At 41.3% G+C, this 26,409-nt stretch overlaps 1 protein-coding gene across 5 annotated transcripts in view; it reads right to left on the reverse strand.

Annotated features, from left to right (window-relative positions):
- The window catches only part of DOCK3 (dedicator of cytokinesis 3), a 477,519-nt gene that overhangs the window by 420,504 nt on the left and 30,606 nt on the right, over positions 1–26,409 (reverse strand). For all 5 annotated transcript variants that reach the window (XM_038770866.1, XM_038770865.1, XM_038770864.1 and 2 more), the window contains exon 2: positions 8,512–8,595. In XM_038770866.1, the coding sequence (XP_038626794.1) occupies positions 8,512–8,595 (84 nt within the window). The remainder of the gene's footprint in view (positions 1–8,511; positions 8,596–26,409) is intronic.

Consider the following 26,409-nt stretch of genomic DNA (forward strand, 5'->3'; position numbering starts at 1 on the left):
TGCAATTTGCTCTTCACAAAGCCTCGTTTGATGCTTCCAAGAATTGTATGTTCTTTTAGGTAGTTGAAAATTGATTGTTTGATCATCTATTCTGGTATCTTCCCAGGTATTGATGCTAACCTGTCCAGAATGAAATGATCTTTTCCCAGAAAACCATTTTCCCTAAACAACATCTGTGCTTTTCTAATCTCCAGACACTTCCTCTATTCTGTATGGGTTTTCAAAAATAATAGCTAGTATTTCGGCAATAACATTTACCAGTTTGACCTTCCAACCCATCATTGCAAGTGAAATTGCCCAATGCTTCCTGAAGTTGCAAATCTGAAATCAGACTAGACACACACACCTCTGATTTTCAATGATGATGTAAAGGTGGCAGTATCTTGTCAAAGCAGCCAAGTCAGAAATCCAAAGGTTCCAGACAACAGTCATATCAATCAATCAATCAATCAATCGTATTTATTGAGCGCTTACTATGTGCAGAGCACTGTACTAAGCGCTTGGGAAGTACAAATTGGCATCACATAGAGACAGTCCCTACCCAACAGTGGGCTCACAGTCTAAAAGGGGAAGACAGAGAACAGAACCAAACATACCAACAAAATAAAATAAGTAGGATAGAAATGTACAAGTAAAATAAATAAATAAATAAATAAATAGAGTAATAAATATGTCATATCACCAGAAGATATGTAGTTTAAAAGTTCCTGAATTTTTTTCAGATATATAAAATGAAACAAACTGCCACCTTCATACATAAATGACATTAAATCATTAATTGTCCAAAAATACTTTAAAGCCTAAAGCCAAAAATGAGATATTTCCTAATTTTTTTCCAAATCCACCCCTAAATTCCATGGTCAGTGTATCAATCTTGCTTATAAGCCACTCCAACCCCAATGTTCTAGAGTTAATATCATGCTTGTCATTGTCCTGAAATAATGATGATGATGATGATAATGATGCTATGTGTCAGGCACTATTCTAAGCATTGGGGTACACACAAATTAATCAGGTTGGACACAATCCTTGCCCCACATGGGGCTCACAATCTAAGTAGGAGGGAGAACAGGTATTGAATCCCCATTTTACAATAGAGGAAACTGAGGCACTGAGAAATTAAATGATTTGCCCAAGGTCACACAGCAAGTAAGTGGCAGAGCCGAAATTAGAATCCAGGTCCTGACTTCCAGGACCAGGTTTTTTCTGCTAGACCATACTGCTTCCCTCACTTCCCTTCTCTCCTTCTACATCCTAGCCCACACAATCCACTCCTCTGATGCCGCTAACCTTCTCACTGGGCTTCATTCTCGCTTGTCCCACCACTGACCCCTGGCGCATGTTCTGCCTCTAGCCTGGAATGCCCTCCCTTCTCAAATCTGCCAATCACACTTCCCCCCTTCAAAGCCCTACTGATGGTTCACCTCCTCCAAGAGGCCTTCCCAGATTAAGCCCCTCTTTTCCTCAGTTCCCCCTCCCCAATGCTCCAACTCACTCCCTTTGCTCTACCCCGCCTCCCCAACCCACAACACCTGTGTATATATGTACATATCTAAAATTTTATTTATATATTAATGCAGTTTACTTGTTTTGATGTATATATGTCTATAATTCTATTCATTTATATTGATGCTACTGATGCCTGTTTACTTGTTTTAATGTCTGTCTCCCCCCTTCTAGTTTGTAAGCTGTTGTGGGCAGAAATTGTCTCTACTGCTGAATTGTACTTTCCATGCACTTAGTACAGTGCTCTGCACATAGTGAGCACTCAAATACAATTGATTGATCAGTCCTGTCTATACGCTGCATATACAGTTAGACACATATCTGGGCTACATGTATGTCAGCAGTGGGCACAGCTTCTATGGAGACAGGCACAATAGTCAAAAAGTAGGAAGGAGAAAGCAGCAGGAAAGGAAGAGACAGAATGAGAGACATTCAAGGCAGTCAAACAGAGAACAACAATCAATCAATCAATCAATCGTATTTATTGAGCGCTTACTATGTGCAGAGCACTGTACTAAGCGCTTGGGAAGTACAAATTGGCATCACATAGAGACAGTCCCTACCCGATAGTGGGCTCACAGTCTAAAAGGGGGAGACAGAGAACAGAACCAAACATACCAACAAAATAAAATAAGTAGGATAGAAATGTACAAGTAAAATAAATAAATAAATAAATAAACAGAGTAATAAATATGTACAACCATATATACATATATACAGGTGCTGTGGGGAGGGGAAGGCGGTAAGGCGGGGGGATGGAGAGGGGGACGAGGGGGAGAGGAAAGAAGGGGCTCAATCTGGGAAGGCCTCCTGGAGGAGGTGAGCTCTCAGCAGGGCCTTGAAGGGAGGAAGAGAGCTAGCTTGGCGGATGGGCAGAGGGAGGGCATTCCAGGCCCGGGGGATGACATGGGCCGGGGGTCGATGGCGGGACAGGCGAGAGCGAGGTACAGTGAGGAGATTAGTGGTGGAGGAGCGGAGGGTGCGGGCTGGGCAGTAGAAGGAGAGAAGGGAGGTGAGGTAGGAGGGGGCGAGGTGATGGAGAGCCTTGAAGCCCAGGGTGAGGAGTCTCTGCCTGATGCGCAGATTGATCGGTAGCCATTGGAGGTTTTTGAGGAGGGGAGTGATATGTCCAGAGCGTTTCTGGACAAAGATAATCCGGGCAGCAGCATGAAGTATGGATTGAAGTGGAGAGAGACACGAGGATGGGAGATCAGAGAGAAGGCTAGTGCAGTAGTCCAGACGGGATAGGATGAGAGCTTGAATTAGCAGGGTGATCATTAACAAGATGAGTGTGATACAGATGAGATGGACCCATTCGCTAAGGTGATTTTCTGATTAAGCAATAAAAGCAACACGGAAGGCAGAATAGGGTTAGAGGGAGTGCATTCCCTCCATGTCTTCCAAAGAGCCCAACTCCTAGTTCTGGGCTAAAAGGGCTGCCACTGCCACTATTCCCTGGGGATCCTGACATGGAACACAACATTAGCTAGGCTTAATCTGACTCAAGGGAGATTTAGGTAGGCATAAGGAAGGATTTCTGGACTACAAAAATTATTAAAAGGCATATGGAGTTATCTAAGGAAGTTGTGGAATCTCTTTCTCCTGGAGAGCTGAGTGTGGATAATCATCTCCTCAATTACCTCATCCTCCATTCCCCTCTACTAATCCCCACCACCCTGATCAGATCAACCCTCTAGCCATGGAATTATCATATAGATTGGCTTATTGTTCTATTGATTCAATATTTTCTTTGCTTACTTTTGTTACCAGTGGAGTATATGGTTTCTCCTTTTTCTCCATGTGACTGTAAGATATGGATACGGTGGGCCTACTGGTGGGCATGACTGAACTCACCCACAAACAGACCAGGTAAATGGATAGGACTTAATTAGTAACATAAATAGAAAAATTGCACACAGAATATTGAAGGAGAGGTTAGCAAAGTAACTACCTACAGCTCCTGAAAGTTTCTAAGACTGGCTAACAGACCAGCCACCTAAAAATTAATCTGATCAACTGGTCATGTGGTGTGTCAGATTTGGTGCTTTATCCCAGATGTAGCTTGGAGAGAGAGAAATAACTAACTATAGGTGATGGTTTTGGCTCTCTCAAGACAGGAATCAGACCTGCTATTCCACACCCAGTTCACTCTATTGCTCAACCAGAGCTCAGTACCCCCAACTTCCAGTGGGAGAAGAGTTTATTTTTCACCCTACCAAGCAGCAGCATGGACAGAGCATGGGACTGGGAGTAAGAAGGAGCTGGGTTCTAATCCTGGCTCTGCCACTCATCTGCTGTGTGACCTTAGGCAAGTCACTTCTCTGTGTCTGTTACCCCATCTGTAAAATGAGGATTAACACTGTAAGCCCCAAACCTGTGACTATGCCAAACCCAATTTGCTTGTATCTTCCCCAGTGTTTAGTACAATGCCTGGAACATAAGTGCTTAACAATACCATTATTATTACTGTTCTTACTGGACAAAAGTTAAAATCTCCTACAATATTCCAAATGTTCCTGGAATAGTGGGGCAGATATGGCCTGAACCAATCTGGTGATTAAACTGACCTGGAAAACAAGGGATATGGATTGTTTACCCAGTTTCTAATTTTGGCTACCCTGGGCACTTGGGTGCCCATTTTTGTTTTTAAAGGAACAGATCTTCCTGCCTTCAATCCTCAAGAACTGTATCCTTTTGTTTTATGCCTTTATTTTCCAATTATTATACATGTCAAAGAGCATTGCCTTTAGGACCTCTTACTACTTCAATTCTACTTTCACTATTTTTTATACTTTGCTCTAGGTCATCTCATTATTTCTGAGTGATAGCTTTCTGAATAAGCAGCATTTCTCAGTTCTCATTTTCCAAATCTGTTTCTGTTTCAATTTACTGGCAACATTTATCTACTGGCCTACTTTCTGAGCATATTTTAATCATGTTAATGATATGCAATACACATGCATTATATACATATATATGAAATTGAGGTGGCATCAGCCTATATCACTGTTTACAGTTATATACATTGGAGGATGAATCACTCACCCAGGAAGAGTCCTCCCCAAATGTTATCGCTAGTAAAGTGCACAGTATGTGAGTGTCTGCATTATTTCTGACAATATTCCATTAAGATATTTTCATTTGCTAAATCCCCATATTGCTCTACTTCAGATGCCTGGATAAGCTAAGAACAGGTAAGGATTCTGGAAGGAACCCACTGGGACAGTCTTATTGTGTTTGGAATGTGACTGTCAAAAATAATTCTGCTCACAGTAAGCTCAAATTCTGGGGATCCTTACATTTCTAAAATCCTAAATGTAAACAATCCTTCCAAATTTGGCTGTTATTGGTGCAATTCCTATGGCCCCTTCCAAACCTTTGTTATTTAGTTCATTTATTCTATCACTTCTCCTGAAAAGATGGAAAAGGAATCAATCTTATTTGAGCACCAACTGTGTGCAGAGCACTGTACTAAGCTCTTGGATGAGTACAATAGAGTAATAATAATAATGATGGTATTTGTTATGTGCTTACTATGTGCCAGGTAATAGTAGACATGATTTCTGCCTTCAAGGAGTTTACAATCTAGTGGGCAGGTATGGACACTGAAATAAATGACGAGTATAGAAGATCTATATATAAATGCTATAAGGGCTCATGAGTCCTTAAATGCTTAATTGACAGTTGAGGGACCACCATACAATCCAAGGAGTGTAGAAATCAATCATCGAAGGCCTCCTTGAGATGTGATTTCAGAAGAGCTTTGAATTTTAAGGAAAACTGTGGTCTGCTGGATATGAACAGGGAGGGAATTACAGGCATGGGGAAAGGCATGAGCAAGAAATCAGTGGTGGGAAAGATGAGAAGGAGGCACAGTGAGTAGGTGATCTTGAGAGGAACAAAGGGCATGAGCTGGGTGGAGTTGGAGAAGAGAGTGGATAAATAGGAGGGACAGCAGTATATCTTTATACTGGTTAACAAGCTACTTAGTCATTATTTTGTAATAATCTTGTTCCTCCCTTGTTTTTCTTCCTCCTCGAAGAACTTCCCAACCACAATGATCCTCAACACTCCAATTCAGCAGACAAAGATGAGATTAAATAAGGTTTAATTGCTAGGAGAAACTCTTATTACACAGAGATGCAGGCTTCACAGTCCCAAAGTCACATTAACACTAGTTCAACTCATGCCTGTGTGTGCATTTACACACAAACACACAGAGCAAGGTTATATCCCCAGTCTGCTCTTTGTCATGTTCAATATCCCAGTCAGGATCTCTTTGTACAGAGGAGGCTTCCTGCTGCATGAATGGTCTCTGAAGATGCACAACCACCCAGTGTTCAACTTCAATTGCTAACCCAAGTGATGCTCTTCAAGGGATAATCATTCCAGAATTGGGTCCTAGTGGAAGATACTAGCGGGCCTTTTGCAGCATCAGCCCCAAATGACCAGCCACTGGTATCCTGGTGAAACCCAAACCTTTCCCCAAATTGCTTCACAGCTTTTTTGTATGGTATTTGTTAAGCGCTATGTGCCAGACTGTACTAAGCACTGTAGTAGGTACAAACTAATCAGGTAGGGCACAGTCCCTGTCCCACATGGGAATTGAGGCACAGAGAGGCCAAGTGACCTGCCCAACGTCACACAGCAGACCAGTGGCAGAGTCAGGATTAGAATCTAGGTCCTGCTGACTTCCAGGCCCATGTGCTCTATCCATTAGGCCATGCTACTTAACATTTAGGGCTCGAGATACTCTCCTCCTAGGACTCTGAAATGGCCCCCTTTAAGTAATAGCAGTAACAGAGATTATTATAGGTGTGTGATGTTGAGTTTTGCCAACTTGCCAGCAACTGTGAAAACTATTGCCACCTATATAAGCATTGTCTGACATGGTGCCAACTCCATGGGGGATGGACGGATAGGAGGCCTTTGAGAGTTTCTAAGCCAAATCGAAAAAAGAGCCAAAAGTTTTCAAGTGGAGTTGAAAATCCAAAATATGCACTGACCTGTTATCTCTGATACCTGGCCTCTAGTCTCTAGGTCCATCTCTCAGGCTACCCCTTCCTTCTTGAACCCTGCCTCATTTTAATCTCAAAATGAAAAGTTGGCTTCTATGTCCTCAGAGATGAAGGTGCGCAAGCGTACACACACACACACACACACACACACACACACACCCAACCCCACCCCGCACCCATTCTCACTTTCAGTCAGCTACACTCTTGCTGCCCATTTACAGAAATTCCACTGTTCATTTGCACCTCCACTAAACAGTTGGCAACTGAAGGAAGTAAAATCCAATCAGCTGCTTTTAGCTCCAGCGAAAGATTTGGAAGAAGAGTAAAGCTATCTGTATCCATGGATTTGTGTTGGGGACAGTGAAATAGACTAGATGAAGATTTGTAGTATTTGCCATTACTGGAAAGGGTTAGATGCCTTTGAGGACTATGTTGAAAAAAATAAAGAAATTTTGAGTTCTAATCCAACTCTTACCATAGATTTTCTTTGGGAAAGCTATTTGACCACAGATAAGGACAGAGAAATGTGAGCACTGTGTGGCATAAGGATTCTCTCTGATCCGATTAATTTGTAACTACCCCAGTGCTTATTATATAGTGCTTGGCACAAAGTAAGAATTTAGCAAATACCACAGTTATTATCATCAAAGAGAAGAGGGAGTGGAGAGGAGATGGTGAGCAGGGTACGTGCTCTGCTCCAGCCCTGCACCACCATGGCCCCCACAGATTGCTCCACCTGGGGCCGTGATTTTTGCTGCCGTTGTCTGCCTCCCCTGGCCCCAGGAGAGCATTCCTTCCCAGTAAGGACTCTAAAGCTGGGCTGGAATGGTCCCAAGAGGTAACAGAAGAGGTAAGCCGGCTGCAGAGCGACACCAGAGCACACACAACTTAATACATGTCTGCCCCAAGCCCCACACCAGCACCCAGCTGGCTTTGACCTCAACATCTCAACTTCTTGACCTGTAAAATGGAATTAAACAAGGCAACGTAAGACGAAAGAAGCTAAAATATGTGGGTTCATTATTTTAGGATTTACATATATTATATATAAATCCTAAAATAATGAACCCACATAGTTTAGATTTTTATAGCTTTAAAAATATTTTATATTCACATACATTTAAATCCTAAAATAATGAACCTATATAGAGATAAAGTAAATAGGAACATGTTGAATTTCTAAGATATAATTTAATGCTAGGGTACTGCCTATTCAAACTTCACCAGAAGTTGCAATTGTACTTCAAGTGGTTTCTCTTCAATATAATTTTTCCATTGGAATTGAATCCAAGAAAGGAAATGTAAATTCCCTTCTACAAGATTATTCATACATGTACATACTTTATATAGTATATATATTACATATGTTATCTGATCCAACACACACACACACACACACACACACACACACACACACACACTTGGCTTTGGTTTCCAAGTCACTCTATACTTTCTACATTGTAACCCTCAAGTCTAGAATTGCGATCAAGCTAAAATTCATCCTGGATGCACTCAAGGCACAACCTTTATTCTAACTTCAAATGGCAACAACAAATTAGGCAGGGATATGCAGAGTTGTACTGGTTGTGAGGGTTGAGTGGTTTCTCTATAATTCCTACACATCCCTAGGCACCATCTCCAAGGCCAGTGCAACTCATCTTTGTTCCAAGACAGACAGATATTTGGGCTCATAACGTGTGACCAAAACTGCCGGGAAGAGCCACAAAACACAAAAAGGTTCCTGCATATCCAACAGATGGTTAACTTAAGTACTCTGACCCCCTTTCAACTGAATTGATGCCAATAACACTGGAGCTTTTCTGTGGAAAACTGGGTCAGAATGGATTTTACTCAAGTATTTTGGTCATCTGATGCATCCTTGTATCACAATGATCTGTCTAAATCTGCTGGAGTAAAAAAAATCAATGTGCACATATATCTGCTGGAAATATGCATTTTACATATGTATATATTCCATCACACCAACCTTCACATTTTTCCAGGATCTGGACAGTTTCTCCTATTTCCAGGATCAAACCTTGTGGAACAGTTGCACGAAAGCTGCATATAACTAGAAAGACAAACAGAGAAACTCAGGTTAGTTGTTTTTTTTTTCATGGAAGCATGTTTAGCATCACAGAAATTAATCATTTCCTTTTTCCTATAAAAACTCCTACGCTTTTCTGAGGAAAAAAAAAAAACCCTCCTCCCTGTAGCCCTATTCCTAATGGTCATCAAGCCTAGCAAATTAGGTACTGCCCAGTCATAAATTGGCTACCTTTGGAGGTACAAAAGGATACACTGCAGGACACTGCAGGACCTGTGCAGCAAAATACTGTTTCCTCAGTGTCAAGTGGACTTTTATGACTAACAGACTAAGGGGCTTCCTCAGTAGGAAGACCACGAGCACAATAGAAATGCTGTGCTACTAGATGCTGATGCCTGAAAGAATTCCTGGCAGCCAAAATTAGGCTCCTGGATGACATTGCAGACATTAAAAACATTTGGGCAACGCTTTAGGATGAAGTAGAGGGATCCTGATGTAGCCTCGAGAAGGGGACTCTGAACCTTCTGGGGTTTGCAGAGGTCTCTGAGGGCTAGAGAGTGGCTTTTCCCTGCCAGCCAGATAAGAATGTAAATATTAGTGTGAATCACATTAAAAGGCACCATGGGATTGGTGACAGTTGCAGCTTTGTCCCATCCTTGTAGTAGCATTTAGGATACAATTCAGGTATCCTTAGTGGGTTGGGAAGAAAGGGGTGGGGAATGGGAACAGTGGGAGTTAAGGAAAGTTTCACGGGCAGGGGAAGTTGGAGGGGTGACCACACAACTTGACAAAATTGCCCCTCTAGCCTATTGGGAAGGTACATACCATGAAAATCTAAAGACCCAACCCAAAATGTTGTCATGTCTAACAACACACCTTTTAGATGCAAAACGATTTAGAAATGGATGGTGTTAATGTCAGTGAGTTAACTCGCTAATTCAGAGGAATCATGGTGCAAAGAGGACCTTATGAAGCTTTACCAATCCAATGCACGAGTCTGAAACAGTAGTAATAATTACGGCCTTTCCAGCACCAGCTAAAATCTTGGGATTAAGAAATCTTGCATCCATTTTCAAGAAAGCAAATGCATTTATGAAAATTATTGAAAAAGACAACCCTGATGGAGAAGTTCAAAGGTACACATAGGTGTTCAAAAGGAGTTAGTCTGATACAAGGCACTCTGTGAAGAAAATAAGGCTGCTGTTCAACCTAAAATAAGCAAATTTTTCACTAAAGTTGAAAAACCACTACCATAGAACTAGCATCTACTTCTGCAGCTTCTTGAAGAGACTCATAATCATATTACAACTCCTTTAATCCCATAGACTGTAAGCTCCTTGTGGGCAAGTATTTAATCAACACTGTTTATTGTGTTGTACTCTCCCAAGTGCAATAGTAGAGTGCTCTGCACATAGTAAGCCCTCCATTAATACCATTAATTAATTGTAATGCCATGCTTTGAACTAAAGATTAAGCAATTGTTCAATGTTGTTTAACTTTACAATACATAGCAGGTAAAGGAATTGCATATTTTTCAAGAGGTCCTGGAACGAATTCTAATTTATAACTGCAGGTCTGTGGGAAATGTAGCTCATAATAGACCCAGGCATAAAACCACCATATTTTCAGGAACATAACCCTGCTGTATCTTGGAGTGTGCCTGTACTTAAACCTGGATAAAATTTTACTAGAAGTTTTATGTGTGCATACATTGTTAGATAAATCAAACATAAAGTCTATTCATATTTGGGAATTTATACAACCTCCACTGAAAATAAGAAACACCCCCAAGTCTCGGGAAAATACAATGAAAGAAAAAACATGATCCCTCCCCACTGAAGTGCTCACAAACTAAACAGGGGAGATAGGCAGACAGGAAAAAAAAAAAAGAAGTAAAGCTGGTAATAACAAGTATATGGAAAGATGGTTAGATAATAGAGCACACAAATAGTCTTTTGTACATAAGTGTTACAGATGGCTGAAAATATCTAAGTGCTGAGATGGCTGTGAGACTGATATCACTTGGGAAAAGCAAAAGCAATCAGGGAATGCTTCCTAGAAGAGGTGAGTTTAAGATATCTTTCATGTTGAAGAGACTTGCTGTCGGATTTATTTGAAGGGGGAGGGAGCTCCAGGCAGAGAAAGGGCTAGAGCAAGTGATCAGAGGCAGGAGAGTCAAAAGTAAAGGGTAAGACTTGGTAAGAGTGAACAGTATTAGCTGGGAAGTAGCAAATGAAGAAAGCAGGTACTCACCTACCCTAGTACTTATGCATACTCTCAGCTTAAGTTACATCAATTTACCCTTCTATAGTCTCCCTAAAAGCGGATGTAGCATTCTTTCTCCTCCTCCAGCTTCCAGATCATTGAATTTCTTGAGTCTGCCAGGCTCCCACTTAGATTACAAATTCCCTGAGGGTGGAGACCATGTCTCTTAGTTGTACTCTTCCGAGCCCTCAACAGTGTTCTGCACACACTAGGGGCTCCTTAAATAGTGCTGAATGAGAAGTAATCTAGTGAAGAACCTTGAAGGTAATGGTCAGGAGTTTTGGCTTGATTTGGAGGAAAATGGTTAGCCACTATCTGTTTGAGAAGGAAAAGAAATGTGCTGAAAGACATTTAGAAAGGTGCTCTGGGCAGCAGAGAGAAGTACAGACTGAGGAAAATAGAGCCTAGAGTAGGGAGAACAGTGAAGAGGCCAATACATAGGAGGTCATCTAGTCTAGAGATGACAAGAGTTTGAACCAGGGTGGTGGCCATCTGAATGGAAAGGAATAAGTGGATCCAAAAGATGCTGTGCAGAAAGAACCAGTAAGATTCAGTGACAGACAATGTGGGAATTGAAAGTAAGGGGAGTTAAATATGACACTACAAAAGCTGTGAGGAATGTGGTGTTGACAATGCAAATTAATGACAATGCACATAAAGGGTTTTGGGATTCTCTGGCGAATGGTGTGTTCATGGATTTACCGCTAAAGATTCCAAGATTCAAAATTTTCGGAACTAGAAGCAAGTGTATTTTCAGTGGAGAGCTATCTTTGACCAACTTTCTTCCCTAGGACATGACTTTCCAAGGGCATAATGCAAGGCCCATTTTGGGATTGCAAATTTCAACCAAATTCATATACTTAAGTCATTTTTCCACAGTGCTGAATACATTTTATTTCACTGTCTATGTAGGGTACATCTGTAGAAATCCAAAATGCAACAGAAAGAGTAGCTGATTGCCATAGCAACTTGGCACTGTTTTCAAATTTTTTAAAAATCAGACAAAACTGTTTTAATTAAAAGTTTGAGAAAATAAGGGCTTAAAGTTGATTTATTCTTTGATGAATATAACATGAAGTGATCAAGGTTTCAAGGATTTGTTCACCAAAATAATTTAGAGCTCCTGAGGTGTTGAGGGTAATTTAATTTGCTCCAGTAAAGGTAAGTTTTTCTAGGTTTCACAATACCTATATGCATACTATATATATATATATACACACACACACACACATATATATAATTAAACAACAAAGCTTGTAACAAGAAGCTGCACTCAGTTCTTTGAGTGACCCTAAAAGAGAGTGGTGGAGAATAGCAGAAATTGAGATCAGCAAATCAAGCTCAGAAAAGCTTCAAAGAAAGAACTAGGAGAGACAACATTCTCTCTTTTCACCACCACTTTCAGCCTTTTCCTTGATTTCATCAGACTTCTTATACAGTGGCTTAAAAGAGCTGAGTTTTTAAAATTATGAAGCTCCAATTGTCACTATCCAGTTCTTATTCACCCAGGCTCCATTTCAGTTAAAATATTAACCTAACAAAACTCCAGTCCTGCAAGTTGTAGGGTTATTTTTAGCTAGCAGAAAACAACCATCTTGTGCTCTCCCTCCCTCTTAGATTTTGAGCCTGGTGTGGGACTGGGATGGTATCCAATCTGATAATCTTGTATCTGCCCCAGTATTTGGCACATAGTAGGCACTTAGTATTATTATCATCACCATCACATGTATGCTTCCAATTAATCATTTATCTGCAAGAAAAACCTTATTAGGAGTTGAAATCAGGTTGGGGGACTTTGAGACACTCAATTTCATGATTCAATGCTAAAAACCAAGCCTCGTAATTTGATTTTTCTCCTTCAAAGAATTTGAAAATGCCTGCTCTCATGTTTTTTTCCACTTGGATTCATGGCCACAGAGTGTACTGCTTAACTATGAGAACAGTGCTTCTCATTTTAGTAGCAAAAGCATAGGATGTAGCAAGTCTGTGAATGGACTTGGGTCCTAAAATCATATTCTAGGATTTGTCAGTCTGATTCCATGCAATATATGGCATTGGTTCACCACTGATTTGCCTCAGTGTGCCTCAGGTAAAAGCAGGGTATAGAGTTTTAGGATTTTATCACTTTTGTGTGTGTGTGTGTTGGGGGGGGGGGCGGTGGGTAGTGATTAAAGATTAAATGTGAAAGGCTTCTGGGAAGAGGTGCGATTTCAAAACAGATCTGACAATGGGGTTTCCACTTGATACCAAGAGATATGGACAACCACTGGAGGCTTTTGAGGAGTGAAGAGATGTGCAAAATGACATTATAGAAAACTGATTCTTACATAAGGACTTTTCTTGGGTGAGTGGTGTTCCTACTTGGTTTTTGCTTATCCTCTATGAGACTGCAGGGCCAAGTTGTCAATTTGAAAAAAGTCTCCCTGTCTCGGGCCCCATCTTCACCACAAAAGACAGATCTCAACAGAAACACCTGTTAAGTGTAATGTAGTGTACCAAGCACTTGGAAAGTACATGTTCCCCAAAAGTCCCTAAAGGGGGGAGAAACAAAACCACTTACAAAGAGAGCAAACTAAGGAAATGACTGTACAAGTGAGGATGGAGATAAATGAATCAATAAGTACTAGAGAAGGCTGATGGGTATTCACAACTTGAGGTGCTGGGAATTAATCAAAGGCAAGTTGGAAGAGGTGGGCTTTGAATGGAGGGAGAGTTGTGGGCTGTCAGGTTTGGAGACCGAGGGAGTTCCAAACTAGGGGAACAGCATAAATGAGAGGGCTGAGATGGAAGAGTCAAGAGCAAGGTGTGGTTACAAGGATAACAGGAGGAACAAAGAAAGCAAGGTGGGAAATACTGGGGGAAGAAAACAGCCACATCAGGGTGGGGATGAGTTGGTTTAGAGCATTGAAGCCAACTGGGAGGCATTTGCTTGATGTGGAGGGACATAAGGGAGGCTTTTGAGGAGTGTGAAGTGATGCTTGAAGAACAGATTTGTGCAGCAACATGTGGTATAGTTTGGAATGAGGAGAAAGTGGGGGCAGGGAGAACAATGAGGAGGCTGATGTAACAGTCTAGCCGGAATATGGCCAGGGCTTGTACCGGAATGGTAACTGTTTTGGTGGAGAGGAAGGCAGGGATCAGGAAGATGTTTTCTAGACAGAGTTAACAGGTTTGGCAGTTATCAGAATATAAGAGTTGAAGGACTGCAAGGTGTCAAAGATCACACAGAGGATGGTGGTCTTATCAACTGAGATGGCAAAGTTAAGAGGAGAAATTGATTGGAGGTGGGGCGGGGGGGGACGGACGATGAGGAGTTCTATTTTAGACATTTTGAGTTTGCCTTGCCGACTGGCTAGCCAAGTGACCATATCCTGGAGGCCAAAGGAGATGTGGGATTGCAGGTTAGTTGAAGGGTCAGAGCTGGAGAGGGATGTCACCTGTACAGAGGTGGTGCCTTGAAACCATATGAGTGGATGAGCTCCCAGAGACAGTAAGCATATGGCATAGGTAGCTATGATGTTGAGCCATTTACAAATTCCAGAAAGGAGTAATATTACCACAAAAACTCTTGCCTGCAAATCTTGGTTGTAAAATGCAATATACATTGTTTAAAATTTAAACCAAATTTTACCAGTTTATTTTAAAATTCTTAAAAATCAAGTCACTCCCCCAGTTTTATTTTTTACCCCCCAAACCCATACCTTTCTTAAAAGTAATTTATATGTGGCTGAATTAACATTTTTAAAAAAGGGAAAAAGCCTGCATGTCATAACATTGTGATTAATTTTGATTAATTGTGATTAATTGTAATTAATTGTGATTAATCCCCCTTTTAGACTGTGAGCCCACTGTTGGGTAGGGACTGTCTCTATATGTTGCCAATTTGTACTTCCCAAGCGCTTAGTACAGTGCTCTGCACATAGTAAGCGCTCAATAAATACGATTGATAATGATGATGATGATTAATTTGTCCCTGAAGAAAGATGCTAGCCCCCCATGATCATGTTTTAGTTCAAGCACATGCATAATGAAAATGTCTAAAAACTTGTTCCGGATTGTGGTTTTCTTTACAACCCTGCAATGGTACCTTCAAGCAGGAAAAAGTGCTCATACATTTTTTTAATAAAATGTCCACTTCTCAATCTAGGCTGCTGAATTAAAGATACAATGTTCCTTTTCTTGTAATCTGAAGTGGCAAACACCTTGAGTGACTCTCTGGGCACTAAAGTATCCCTTGACACACAAGCTTGTAATCGCCTGTAAGCCAATGAAATATCCTCCTATTTGCCCCTCTAGGTTTAGGAGGCCTTTCTGGGAGCCCATAAAAGCCATTATCTGTGTCAGGGACTGTATTTACCCCAAGGGAATACAGTTTCTTGAGGAGAATAAAATGAAAGGAAGACAACAGGGTATCATCTTATCAAGGTAAATCAAAGAGAAAGAGGAAAAAGTGAGGTTGTTCAACTAAACCAGGGAACACATCACAACAATGGTCACAACACATTTTACACATTACTGTCTAAGCAAAATGCATGTCAAACAATCAACAGCACTGCAATAAGCACTTCAGAGAGTACAGCACAGTTAGAAGACATGATCCCTGCCCTCAAAGCACTTACAATCTAGGGGAGGAGACAAAATACAAAATAATTCCAGATAAAAGGAAAAAGAATGGAAAAATGGACAGGTGGATGAACAAGTACTTAAATATTAAATACTAAATATAATTGTGTATCATTAAATATCATAGAGTATATCATTCTATAGGTACAGAAGTGCTACAGGTGATTGCAAATGCATAAATTAGGAGGCGGCAGAAAAGTGCTGAGGTGGAAGTAGGAAAGGCATAGCTTGGGGAGAAGAAAAAAATCATCAGAGAAAGCCTCCTGGAAGAGGTGGAATTTCAGTAGGGTTTTGAAAATGGTGAGGGCTGTGGTCTGTCAGAATTGAAGGGAGTTTCAAGCAGGGGGAATGTCCTGATCAAGGCATCAGAAGTGGAAGAGACAAGAATGAGAAAGAGTGAGATGGTAATAACTTGAGAGGAACAATGAGGGCAAGCAAGAGTGTGGTGTGAGAAGAGAGTGAAGAAAAGGTGGAAGCTAGTTGTCAGGCAGGCAGCTGATGCAGAGAGGAACAGACAAGCATTGGAGGTATTTGAAGACTGAGGGGACAAGTGCAGCAAGATGTAGAAAAAATGATCTGGGGAAAAGAGTGAAGTGGATATTGGAAAGGAGAGAGACTACAGGCAAGCAGACCAATGTGGAGGCTGACAGTCTAGTCAGGATACGACTAGTGCCTGGACTATGGTGGTGGCCATTTGGATAGCTATAGCCTTTATTTAGCACTTGCTAGAAAGCTAAGCACTAGGACAGATACAATTTTATGAGAGAACTGTGCCAGTAAACATGGCCTAGTGGGTAGAGCATGAGCCTGGGAGTCAGAAAGACCTGAGTTCTAATTTTGGCTCCACCACTTGTCTGCTATGTGACCTTGGGCAAGTCACTTAGCTTCTCTGTGCCTCTGTAACCTCATCTGTAAAATGGAGATTAAGACTGTGTCCAACCAGATTATCTTGTATCTACCCCAGCACTTAGTGTAGGGTCTGGCACCTAAACAATATAGCTATTGTTATTATATTGATAATGATTCCAAGAAATGGGAGTGTCCACAGTGTCAAAAGCAGCTGAAAGGTGACGAAGAATTAGGATAGCATTAGCCCATCAGATTTGACATGGAGAAGATCACTGATGACCTTGGAGGAGCGCAGTCTCTGCTGGAGGAGAAGAAAATGGAGGCAGCAGATTCATACTCTTAGTTCAGGGAATTTGGACAGGAATGGGAGCACCGAGATGGAGCAATAGCTGGGGAGTGCAGTGGGGAGACTTTTTTTCATATAAAAGGAGACTAAAGCATGTTTGAAGGCAGAGAAGGAGCCAGAGAGAGTAAGTAATTGAAAACATCAGTTAAGGAGCAAATAACAGTGGATGCAAGTGTTTTTAGAAGGTGAGAGAACACAGTATCAGACGTACATCTTGGGTTTAAATAGAAGAAATGATTTTCAGGGTGATATTTACACAACTCCAAGATTAGGAAAAAAAACCCACACCACTATCCTAAAACGTCCCTTTTGCTACATTCATTGGCACCACAAAATGGATATATTCACAAAACCAGCAAGGGGAACATCTTCCTGTATCTCTAAAAATTGAATACCAATACAAATTGTTTCTAAACTTGTGCTCAGATTTGATGGTACCCACAGTTGCAACTAATACTAATGGAAAAGCATTAAGGAACTGCAGAGTGTTTTTGAAGGTCATTTACTTTTGTTATATAAGAAACACTGGTGGTACAAAAATCAAACTAATGGTACTGAAACTCTAGATTTCATTCTAGCTAATGTAACTATAAAAATGCAATTCAAGAAAACAGTCTAAATGAAATACACCCATTTGTTGGTAATACTTCCTTCATTGGTACTTAACTTCAAACATAACGTAACCCTAAATATCTACCCAGCTCATCTTCATCTCTGGCCACGAGGAAATGAATTCAATTCCACTCAAAATAAATATAAAATAACAGATAATAACCTTGACTCCTTTCTTTGCACTTGGAAATCACCACCTGAACATGCCCGACTACCTGTATACCTCCCTTCCTATTTACCTTACCATACTCGTTTATGTTGACAAAAGAAGAGAACTTCTGCCCACTTCCTGTTTGCCAGTACATCTGGGTTTATGCCTCACTTCACCACATAATGGTAAGGCCTCTGCCTTCCCCTGTGCCATGGTTATGGCCTGAAGAGGAGCTGAGACTTCAGTGGAAAACACAATGGTGTCATCATGGTGCTCGCAAAAATTCTTCCAGGAGTCACTAGCTGGTGAACTCATTTTGAGTTTGATGGGGCTGGCAATTTTTTAAGACACCTTTTTAAGCCCCTTCACCATGTGGGAGGAGCAGTGCATTCCTCAATAGGGCTAGTCAAAAACCCAGGGTGTCACAGAACATCCTACTGACATGTCCAGCAGCAGCATGCATCTGAGTTGGTTTTCTAGTACATCACCACCCTAAACCATAACTTTGAAAACTACTGTAAAGCCATCAACTAGTCCATTCTGCTGCTTCCAAGCAGTTAAATGTTTCAGTATGCCTATTCAACTATAAAATAGGATGCCATTCAATTACTAAATGCAACACAAACATATATGTTAGTTGCCCTAATGGGTCTACTGTGAGGAAGAGATTTCAATCACATCAGAATTTGGCAAATAGGTGATTAATTGGGTCATATGCTGCTTGCTGATAAGTTCACAAATGCAAGCCTTTTATCTCCCCCTAAGCTCCCCAAGGGCTGCCTGCAGTACTCTAGACACACTAGGTGCTCAATAAGTTTGGAATGAAAATATTCTTTTGCTATACATGGAGTAATATTTATTACTTAACACAAGACTTGCTAGGATAAGATGATAGGCGATTGAGAATTAATTTGCAGAGGCAGCACAGGAAGGAGTTTGGTTGTAGACTCCTGTCAGGAATTTTACATAGGGCTAAGTTTTTCTCCACTCTTCCACCCCTCTCTCTCTTGTATTTCGGTATATAAGGCTCCTAGCTATTCCAGTAAATTTGGGAGGAATAGAAAACAGGGAGTGTTGTGCACGGGTCCCACAGTATATCTTTGTCTCCCTTCCACCCTTCTGCTCTCACATTTCTTCCCTTCTAGACAGTCTCCCTGCCTGCAGTTAACTCTTCAAACCTGAAGCCGACACAATCCATTCTGACTCTCAGTCCCATAAAGTGATTGCCTTGAGAGAACATGTACAGAAAGGCACATATGCCAGGATTTGTTCCCGAGGACAAATTTACCTGTTCTCCCTCCCACTTAGACTGTACAGTGATTGGCACACAGTAGGCACTTAAAGGACCGCCACCAAAAAAAAAAAGTGTGGAGAGAAAAAAAATGCACACCTGCCATGATAGACAAAAGCAAAAAATAACTCAAAATGGGAATAATTCAGAACCAGGAAGAGTACAACTAAATGCATCTTATGTGGAATACATCTATTTGAGAATCCCTCAGGAAGGGGATGAGAGAAAAAGAGCAGAAATGGGAGAGGGCACAAGATAATACACATTCCTCAAAGTGGAGAACAGAAAGTCCCTACCTCCTGAAAGTGGGGAGGGGAGGAAGAGGGAGAGAAGAGAATGAAAATTAATGTACATAGGAAAAATGAGTCTCCCAAAGAGCTGGAAATACCTTCCCAACCTGATATTCTTGGCATTTGTTTTGTTATTAGATAGTTTACACAGTGAAATTATGATAGCTCTACTTCTCTCTCCCAACTCAGAACACATTTATCTGCACAGCAACACTTGAAAAGTACACTTTATGGAACTTTTGACACTCTTCCCCTGTACACAGCCTACTTCATTCATTCATTCGATCGTATTTATTCATTCATTCAATCGTATTTATTGAGCGCTTACAGTGTGCAGAGCACTGTACTAAGCACTTTGGAAGTACAAGTTGGCAACATATAGAGACGGTCCCTACCCAACAGCGGGCTCACAGTCTAGAAGGGGGAGACAGACAACAAAACAAAACATATTAACAAAATAAAATAAATAGAAATATGTACAAATAAAATAGAGTAATACGTACAAACATATATACATATATACAGGTGCTGTGGGGAGGGGAAGGAGGTAAGGCGGGGGGGATAGGAAGGGGGAGCACTTCATTGAGCACTTACTGTGTGCAGAGCCCTGTACTAAGTGCTTGGAAAGTACAATTCAGCAAATCAATAGTATTTGAGCACTTACTGTTCGCAGAGCAATGTACTAAACATTTGGGAATGCCTGCTCAAATCCTAAATTATTTTTATTTAGATCATTTTACTTTCATGCAAGGAGAGCCCTAATTATAGGGGAAAATGTGGAAAAAACCCTCTTTGAAACATTTGATTGCAGCTTCTATTTGGCTTAGTTCTGTGACTTTTTTTCATGGCACTTAAGCATTGTACTAAGTGCTGGGGCAGATACAAGATAATCAGGTTGGATACAGTCCCTGTCCCACATGGGCCCCACAGTCCAAGTAGGAGGGAATAATAGAGCATTTATTAAGTGCTTACTGTGTGCGGAGCACTGTACTAGGCATTGGGGATAAAAAGGTGAGAATTGGATGCCATCCCTTTCCCTCACGGGGTTCACAAACTAATCTAGGAATAGGATTTAATCCCCATTTTACATGAGGAAACTGAGGCACAGAAATAGAGGGACTTGCCCAAGGTCACACAGCAGACAAGGGGCAGACCCAGGATCAGAATCTAGGCCACCCTGTTGTAATCATGAAGGGAATACAATACATTAGTATTGTATCAACAAGAGTTGAATGTCAGTCTTCAAAAAAGACTCCCCATTTTGCTCTCTTAAAATTAAACTGTAACAAATTTAGAGTTATTACATTAATCATCATTATATATATTTGAGTGCCTACTGTTGGCAGAGAACTATACTCAGCACTTGGAAAAAATATGATACAAGTAAAACAATCACTGCCCTTAAGGAACTAAAAATTTAATCAAGGAGATAAGCAGACACAAATTGCATAATATGAGAACAAGAGTAAAAATATCAATACAACTGATAAAAATAAATGAGCAAAAAAAATGAAGTAAATTGGACAAATCAAATGCATGCATCAGTGCAGAGGGTGGCCAATGGGAACACATGACTAGGAAGGTGGAGATTTGTTGGGGAGTGCCTCCTGGGGCAAGTGGCCTTTAAGGTGGGCTTTGAGGGTGGGGAGACTCCTGCAAGGTGTGTGCAATGGGTTAAATATGGGATAGTTAAGAGTGAGGGGTCTGTAGGAAGAGGTTGTTGGGTCTTGTTTGTAATGGAGGGCCACCTCAGTGTGTCTTTAAAAGGTGCCAATTTGCTGTATTTCTCAGAGAAGTGTGCTTCACTTGCCCCCACTTTTGCCATTGTCTTTCAGCTGTCTCACCCATTATCAAATCTAACAGGGGATGCAGGGTTCTGTCAAGCTGAGTCTGACTGCACATTTTGGAAAGATCATCTGGGCAGCAGAGTGTAGTATGTCAGCAGCACCATCTGTGAACTGAAGGACAACTCTACTTAGCCTGAAGAAGGGAGAGGGCTCAAACTGGGAGACCAGGGAGGAGGCTGATGCAATAGGCTATTTGAAAGTTGACAAAATCTTGAATCGGGGGTGGCCTTTCGGGTACAAGGGAAGGGACAAATCTAGGAAATAAGAACCAAAGCTTTCCAGAAACTCAGGTACAGTGAGATATGAGGTTTTACCAAAACTACCACCTTGCTGTGAACAAAAGTGAGATCTGGACAAACATTTCTTGATCTGGTGCTGATAAAATATCTGGGTAGTTCTGAGTTGTGGATAGGCTGAAATCTCAATCACTTCCAACTCATTCTTTTTTATTTAATCCCATTTGACACTGTGATTATATTGTTTTCTTAGGGTGTACATTTCATGAATTTCAAAGCAAAGAGCTCCCCTGAGTACTTGAAAACAGGTGTTACTCAACCGGGTGACTGACTCTTGATACTATAGGGACTCCCCTAGAAAGCACTCAACTGGTTTCATGAAAACTGAGTGCTAAGCAAACAATAGTTTCTTCTAAGAAATAATGCAATCAAAGATCCCCCAAAATTGACTAACAAATACTAAAAACCAATTATCCAATAGAGCTACATGATCAAATGGCAATGTAAATATACATGTTGTGTGCACCTACAGAAATATTTCAAGTGTTACCTTTCGCATCCCATTTCAACACAACCTCCTGCCAAGGTACTATAGATGCACCACTGTATAATGCCGAATGGACAACAGACCATTGTTGAAATGGCCTCAAGTCAGGAGGGTTGGGATGGAGACAGAATGAAAGGAAGAAGGTGCTTGAGACAATGTAAACTGACAAGGGAAATGGTCACTCTGCTACCCAGATCATTTTCCACAAAAAAGTTCAATCCACATCTCTCTACTTGTCAAAAACCAAGGCATTATTATGAAAAGCACCCTCTAAGAAATTCTGGCATTAAAATTCAAAAGTGGTATCACAAAAGAGTGCTAAATGAGTTGTAGCAAGGGATCCCTATATTTTGTTCAGCTATAAAAGTTGTGCCAATAATCTTTTTATGAATATGACTGCCATATTTTTCATATTTGCCTTTCAATGGCTAATTGTATCAGGCTAATTTCAAGACATTACTGATGACAGGCAGCAAAAAACACAGCTTATTTACATTGTAGATTATTATACCGATAATACAGTTGCCACATTTCCACAGTATATGTTTTCCCTGTAGGCACTGAGAATTTCCTCTAACAAGAGGAGTCTCCATTTGAATTCTCTCCTCACCTTCAATCTCTGCTTTTGCAGTCAGCATTGGCAGAAAAAAAATGTAAGTTCACTTTGCTTGTGGGATGAGGAAAAAAAACCTACTCCTTTTCAGCTTCACTATTACTCTATTGTGTAGAGAGAGATGGGTAATGTGGTCTAGTGGAAAGACACAGGTCTGGGAATCAAGAGACCTAAATACTTGTTCCAGAACTATCAGCTGGTCTCTGGGTGACCTTGAACAAGTCCCTTACACAGAGAGGTTATGTTTCCTCGTCTATGAGGCAGGGATAATACCTGTCTCTTCTGACCTCACAGGAATATTGGGAAGGCAAAATGAGATGGCTGTGAAAGCACTTTGGGGAAAAAATGTTTAAACATTGTTCAAATTCAAGGTACAAAGTTTGGAAAGCATTGCTGTCTCATGAGATAATTTCTCTTTGATCAATTTTCACTTACTTCAAGTGTTTCATGATGAGAGTCATTCCATTCATTAAACAGGTGACCTAGAAGTATGCTGTGACTAATTATATCATTGAATCAAGCTCTGAATTTAAAAAAGAAACTTGAAAAGGACTGTTGTTATGACACTGCCTGCAAGGTTCTGGCCCATATTTATCCACTATAAAAATATTTTATTTGGTATAACCCCATTTATTATTCAGAGCAAGGGCACTATGAAGCTCTAGATTTTGAGAAACATAGAAAGGGCTAGAAAATGTCAACTTCACAGAGGAAGAGGGAAAGCAACATTTACTTTTAGATGGGATGCAACATTTTCAAATAATACTAAAAACCTACAGCTTTGTTGCATATAAAAAAGGGATTAATTAGATATCTGCAAGCAATTATCACTGCTAATCACAAAGCAACAGACAGCTCAATAAGAAACTTGGATGCTTTCATGCTTGCAATACTTGAATAAGTTTTTGGAGATTCACTCTCCAAACTTTAATCAATCAATCGTATTTAATGAGCGCTTACTGTGTGCAGAGCACTGTACTAAGCACTTGGGAAGTACAAGTTGGCAACATATAGAGATGGTCCCTGCCCAACAGTGGGCTCACAGTCTAGAAGGGGGAGACAGAGAACAAAACCAAACATATTAACAAAATAAAATAAATAGAATAGATATGTACAAGTAAAACAGAGTAATAAATATGTACAAACATATATACATATATACAGGTGCTGTGGGGAAGGGAAGGAGGTAAGGCGGGGGGGATGGAGAGGGGGAAGAGGGGACAATGTAATATACTGCAAAGGAAACTAACAGAATTTTTGCTTGTAAAATGGGAATTACCACCCAAACTAAAGCCCTCTGACTGATGGGAGGAATAACATTACATCATCCCAGTGATGAAGTGTTTTTCAAATGCTTTTTTTTTTTAACATCTATATGTAAATTCACCATAATTCATAGAGAGGAACTTGGATGTTACATCACCAGTAACATGCACATTCCAAGATCAACTTGCTCAGACCATTGCAACAATCATGGATTTTGAATGTATTCCCCATTCCTGAGCTGCCTTCCAACACCGGCCAGCCATAACCCACTCCTGTATTCCAGGCTGCCCTGGTTTACTCCAGCCACCTCCAACTTCCTAGCAAGCCCTGACTTGTACCTTTACTGGATGATCCCGCCTTTCCAGGAAGCCCTGACTACCTCTACCTCTTTCCCTAGTCCACCACCATAGACTTTGGCATCTCCCCTGACACAAGCAGAAGAACCATGAGCATGCTTTAGAAAGAGACACTGCATATTTTTATATACAAGATTAGAGTTTTGATGATGGGTGTAAAAATTTCAAAAAAAAAAAAACGAACACAAAACTTTCTCCAAAAATGGGACATCATGTTTGGGAACACAGCTCTTTCACGGTAATCCCTCTATAATAGTGACAAATGTGTGTTTCCCAGCTTGAGGTTTCAGTCCACATGGAAGCATGTGTTCATGTGTTTCCACAAAAGTGGGTCCTTGCATCTGTGGGGAGAGGGAGGATTTTATTCTTCATATGTGTGGAGAATGTGTATGGTGGGAAGTTTATGACTGTGTGTCTTCAGAACAGGCAGAGGCTCGGGGGTGAGAAAATTACATACATGTGAGAGCAAGCGCATGTATAGAGATTCTTTCCTCCCAGAGCTCTATCCACATCTTGTCTCAGGGGTGGTAGTGGTGGTTTGGGGGCTGTTGGGGGTGGAGGGGAGAGGGGTGAAACAACAAGTAGGGGAATGCCTACTGAGGCTACACTATTAGGGGTGATGTTTTCTAACTACAGAACTACCCAGGGTAGCTCAGTAAGCTTGGCAGGAGTCCTGAAAATAGCTGGCTAACGTGGGTGGCAAAGACTGCAGTGACTACCCTGGCAATCACCAGCTGGTCAATGACATTACTCATGGCATCCAGGGCCAACTTCATACATCTGGTAACCCTGAGGTGGAGAAAATGTAACCACTTTCCTCCTTGCCCTGCCACCCCATTCTGTATCATGTCCTACGGAAACCCATTTAAACCCCCAAGCTTAGAGCACGAACCCAGGGGAATCCCAGACACATGCACGCACACACACACACACACACACACACACACACACACACACACACTTGCTTTAGAATTGTTGCATTCTCATCCCAGGTGCCTGTTCATACAGATACTGCCCCCAAATCTTTCAAATTTTCAACTGCTGCCCTCCCTGCAGCCACCCACCTGACGGCAGCAGTTGTGGCCTCCATTTCATTGCGGTCATTATGACCAGCAAGGTGATGCTGATGCATTTGTTTTACTGCCAGTACTTTTCAATTTGAATCATTTTCCTCAGACATCCTTTCCCTGTCATGGTGGTGTCTCCTTGCCCCATTCCCTGGCCTCGGCCACTTGGCAGCTGCAGGGCATTTACTTCCGTGCCACCATTTCCTCATCTATAAAATGGGGATAAAATACCTGTTGTCCCTCCCCTAAAGTCTGAGAGTCCTGTGTACAGCAGGGACTGTGTCCAATTGGATTATCCTGTATCTACCCCAGCATTTAGTAGCATGCTTGGCACAGAGTAAGCACTTAGTAAATATCATTTTTAACACCACTGATGACATCCTGAGATGTGTTTTGGCAAAGCACCCATTTGGTGTTGACACAAGCTTACCTCTGGGGTTTCTTGCTTTGCTCTGATGCCACAGAGCACCTTACAGATTTCTTTATTTTCTAAGAGCTTTACATTTAGCCTTCTTGGGTCCTGCTTTCTGATGCTTCAGTTGTACTGATAGATCAAGTTAGGGGCCAGTGGGCATCTTTCAAGCCTCTCCAATGGAGGATGTGTCTCTTCTTTGGGAGGCAGAAAGTAATATTTGTGATTACAAACTGACGCTTGGCATGTCTGCTGAATCCACTGCTATTTAGCTGTAACAATCCCACGGGGGCCAGTGACTTTTTCCACATGTACCAGCCTCACAGCACATCCATGCGTTGAAGTCCCCATGATGATCAGCTCACCAGATTGTGGAGTTGGTATGATAAGTCTATCCAGAGGTACACAGCAATGTTATTCCTCTTGGTTGCTATTGGTCATAATTGGATGGTCTGTGCTAATGATGGCAGTAGAAGCACTTCTGCTTTGCTTTAGAGGCAGGGCCAATCAGTCAAACACTTATAATTCTGAGAAGATTTGAGAAGCCAGAGAGACTAAGGACTGTTGGATTCCAAATCTGATACTTGATTGGTGTAGTTCTAGGGCAGGGGTGGGGAGGTGCATAGGGGTGTCTCTCCAGAGAAGGGCATACCCAGTGCCTGTCTAAGTTTTCCTGAACCAGATAGTCTAACCTTCACTAGATACCATGATGTCAACTCTATATCTGGTCAGTTCACGCACAAGTGCGTTTTTCTTTGGGGACATTTGTTGTTATCAAGTCATGCCCCTTGTTTTCCATAATGTGGGGCAGTGGTAGATGGAGAATTAGCTCAGACCTCCTGACTCCCAGCCCCATGCTCTTTCCACTATGCCATGCTGCCTCCCTAATATTCAACATATTTGACATATTCAGCCAATGAGTACTTCTCAATACAGTCCACGAGGCAGCACTCAAGACATTGGATATGGGCAAAGCCAGCAAGACAGATTTGATGAAAACAACAGGCACTACTTGCAGCAAAACAAGATGACCCAATTCTGCTATAATACTGGAGGTGCATTCTTGC

Source organism: Tachyglossus aculeatus, chromosome X2 (genome assembly GCF_015852505.1).
Source record: "Tachyglossus aculeatus isolate mTacAcu1 chromosome X2, mTacAcu1.pri, whole genome shotgun sequence".
Classification (NCBI taxonomy): domain Eukaryota; kingdom Metazoa; phylum Chordata; class Mammalia; order Monotremata; family Tachyglossidae; genus Tachyglossus; species Tachyglossus aculeatus.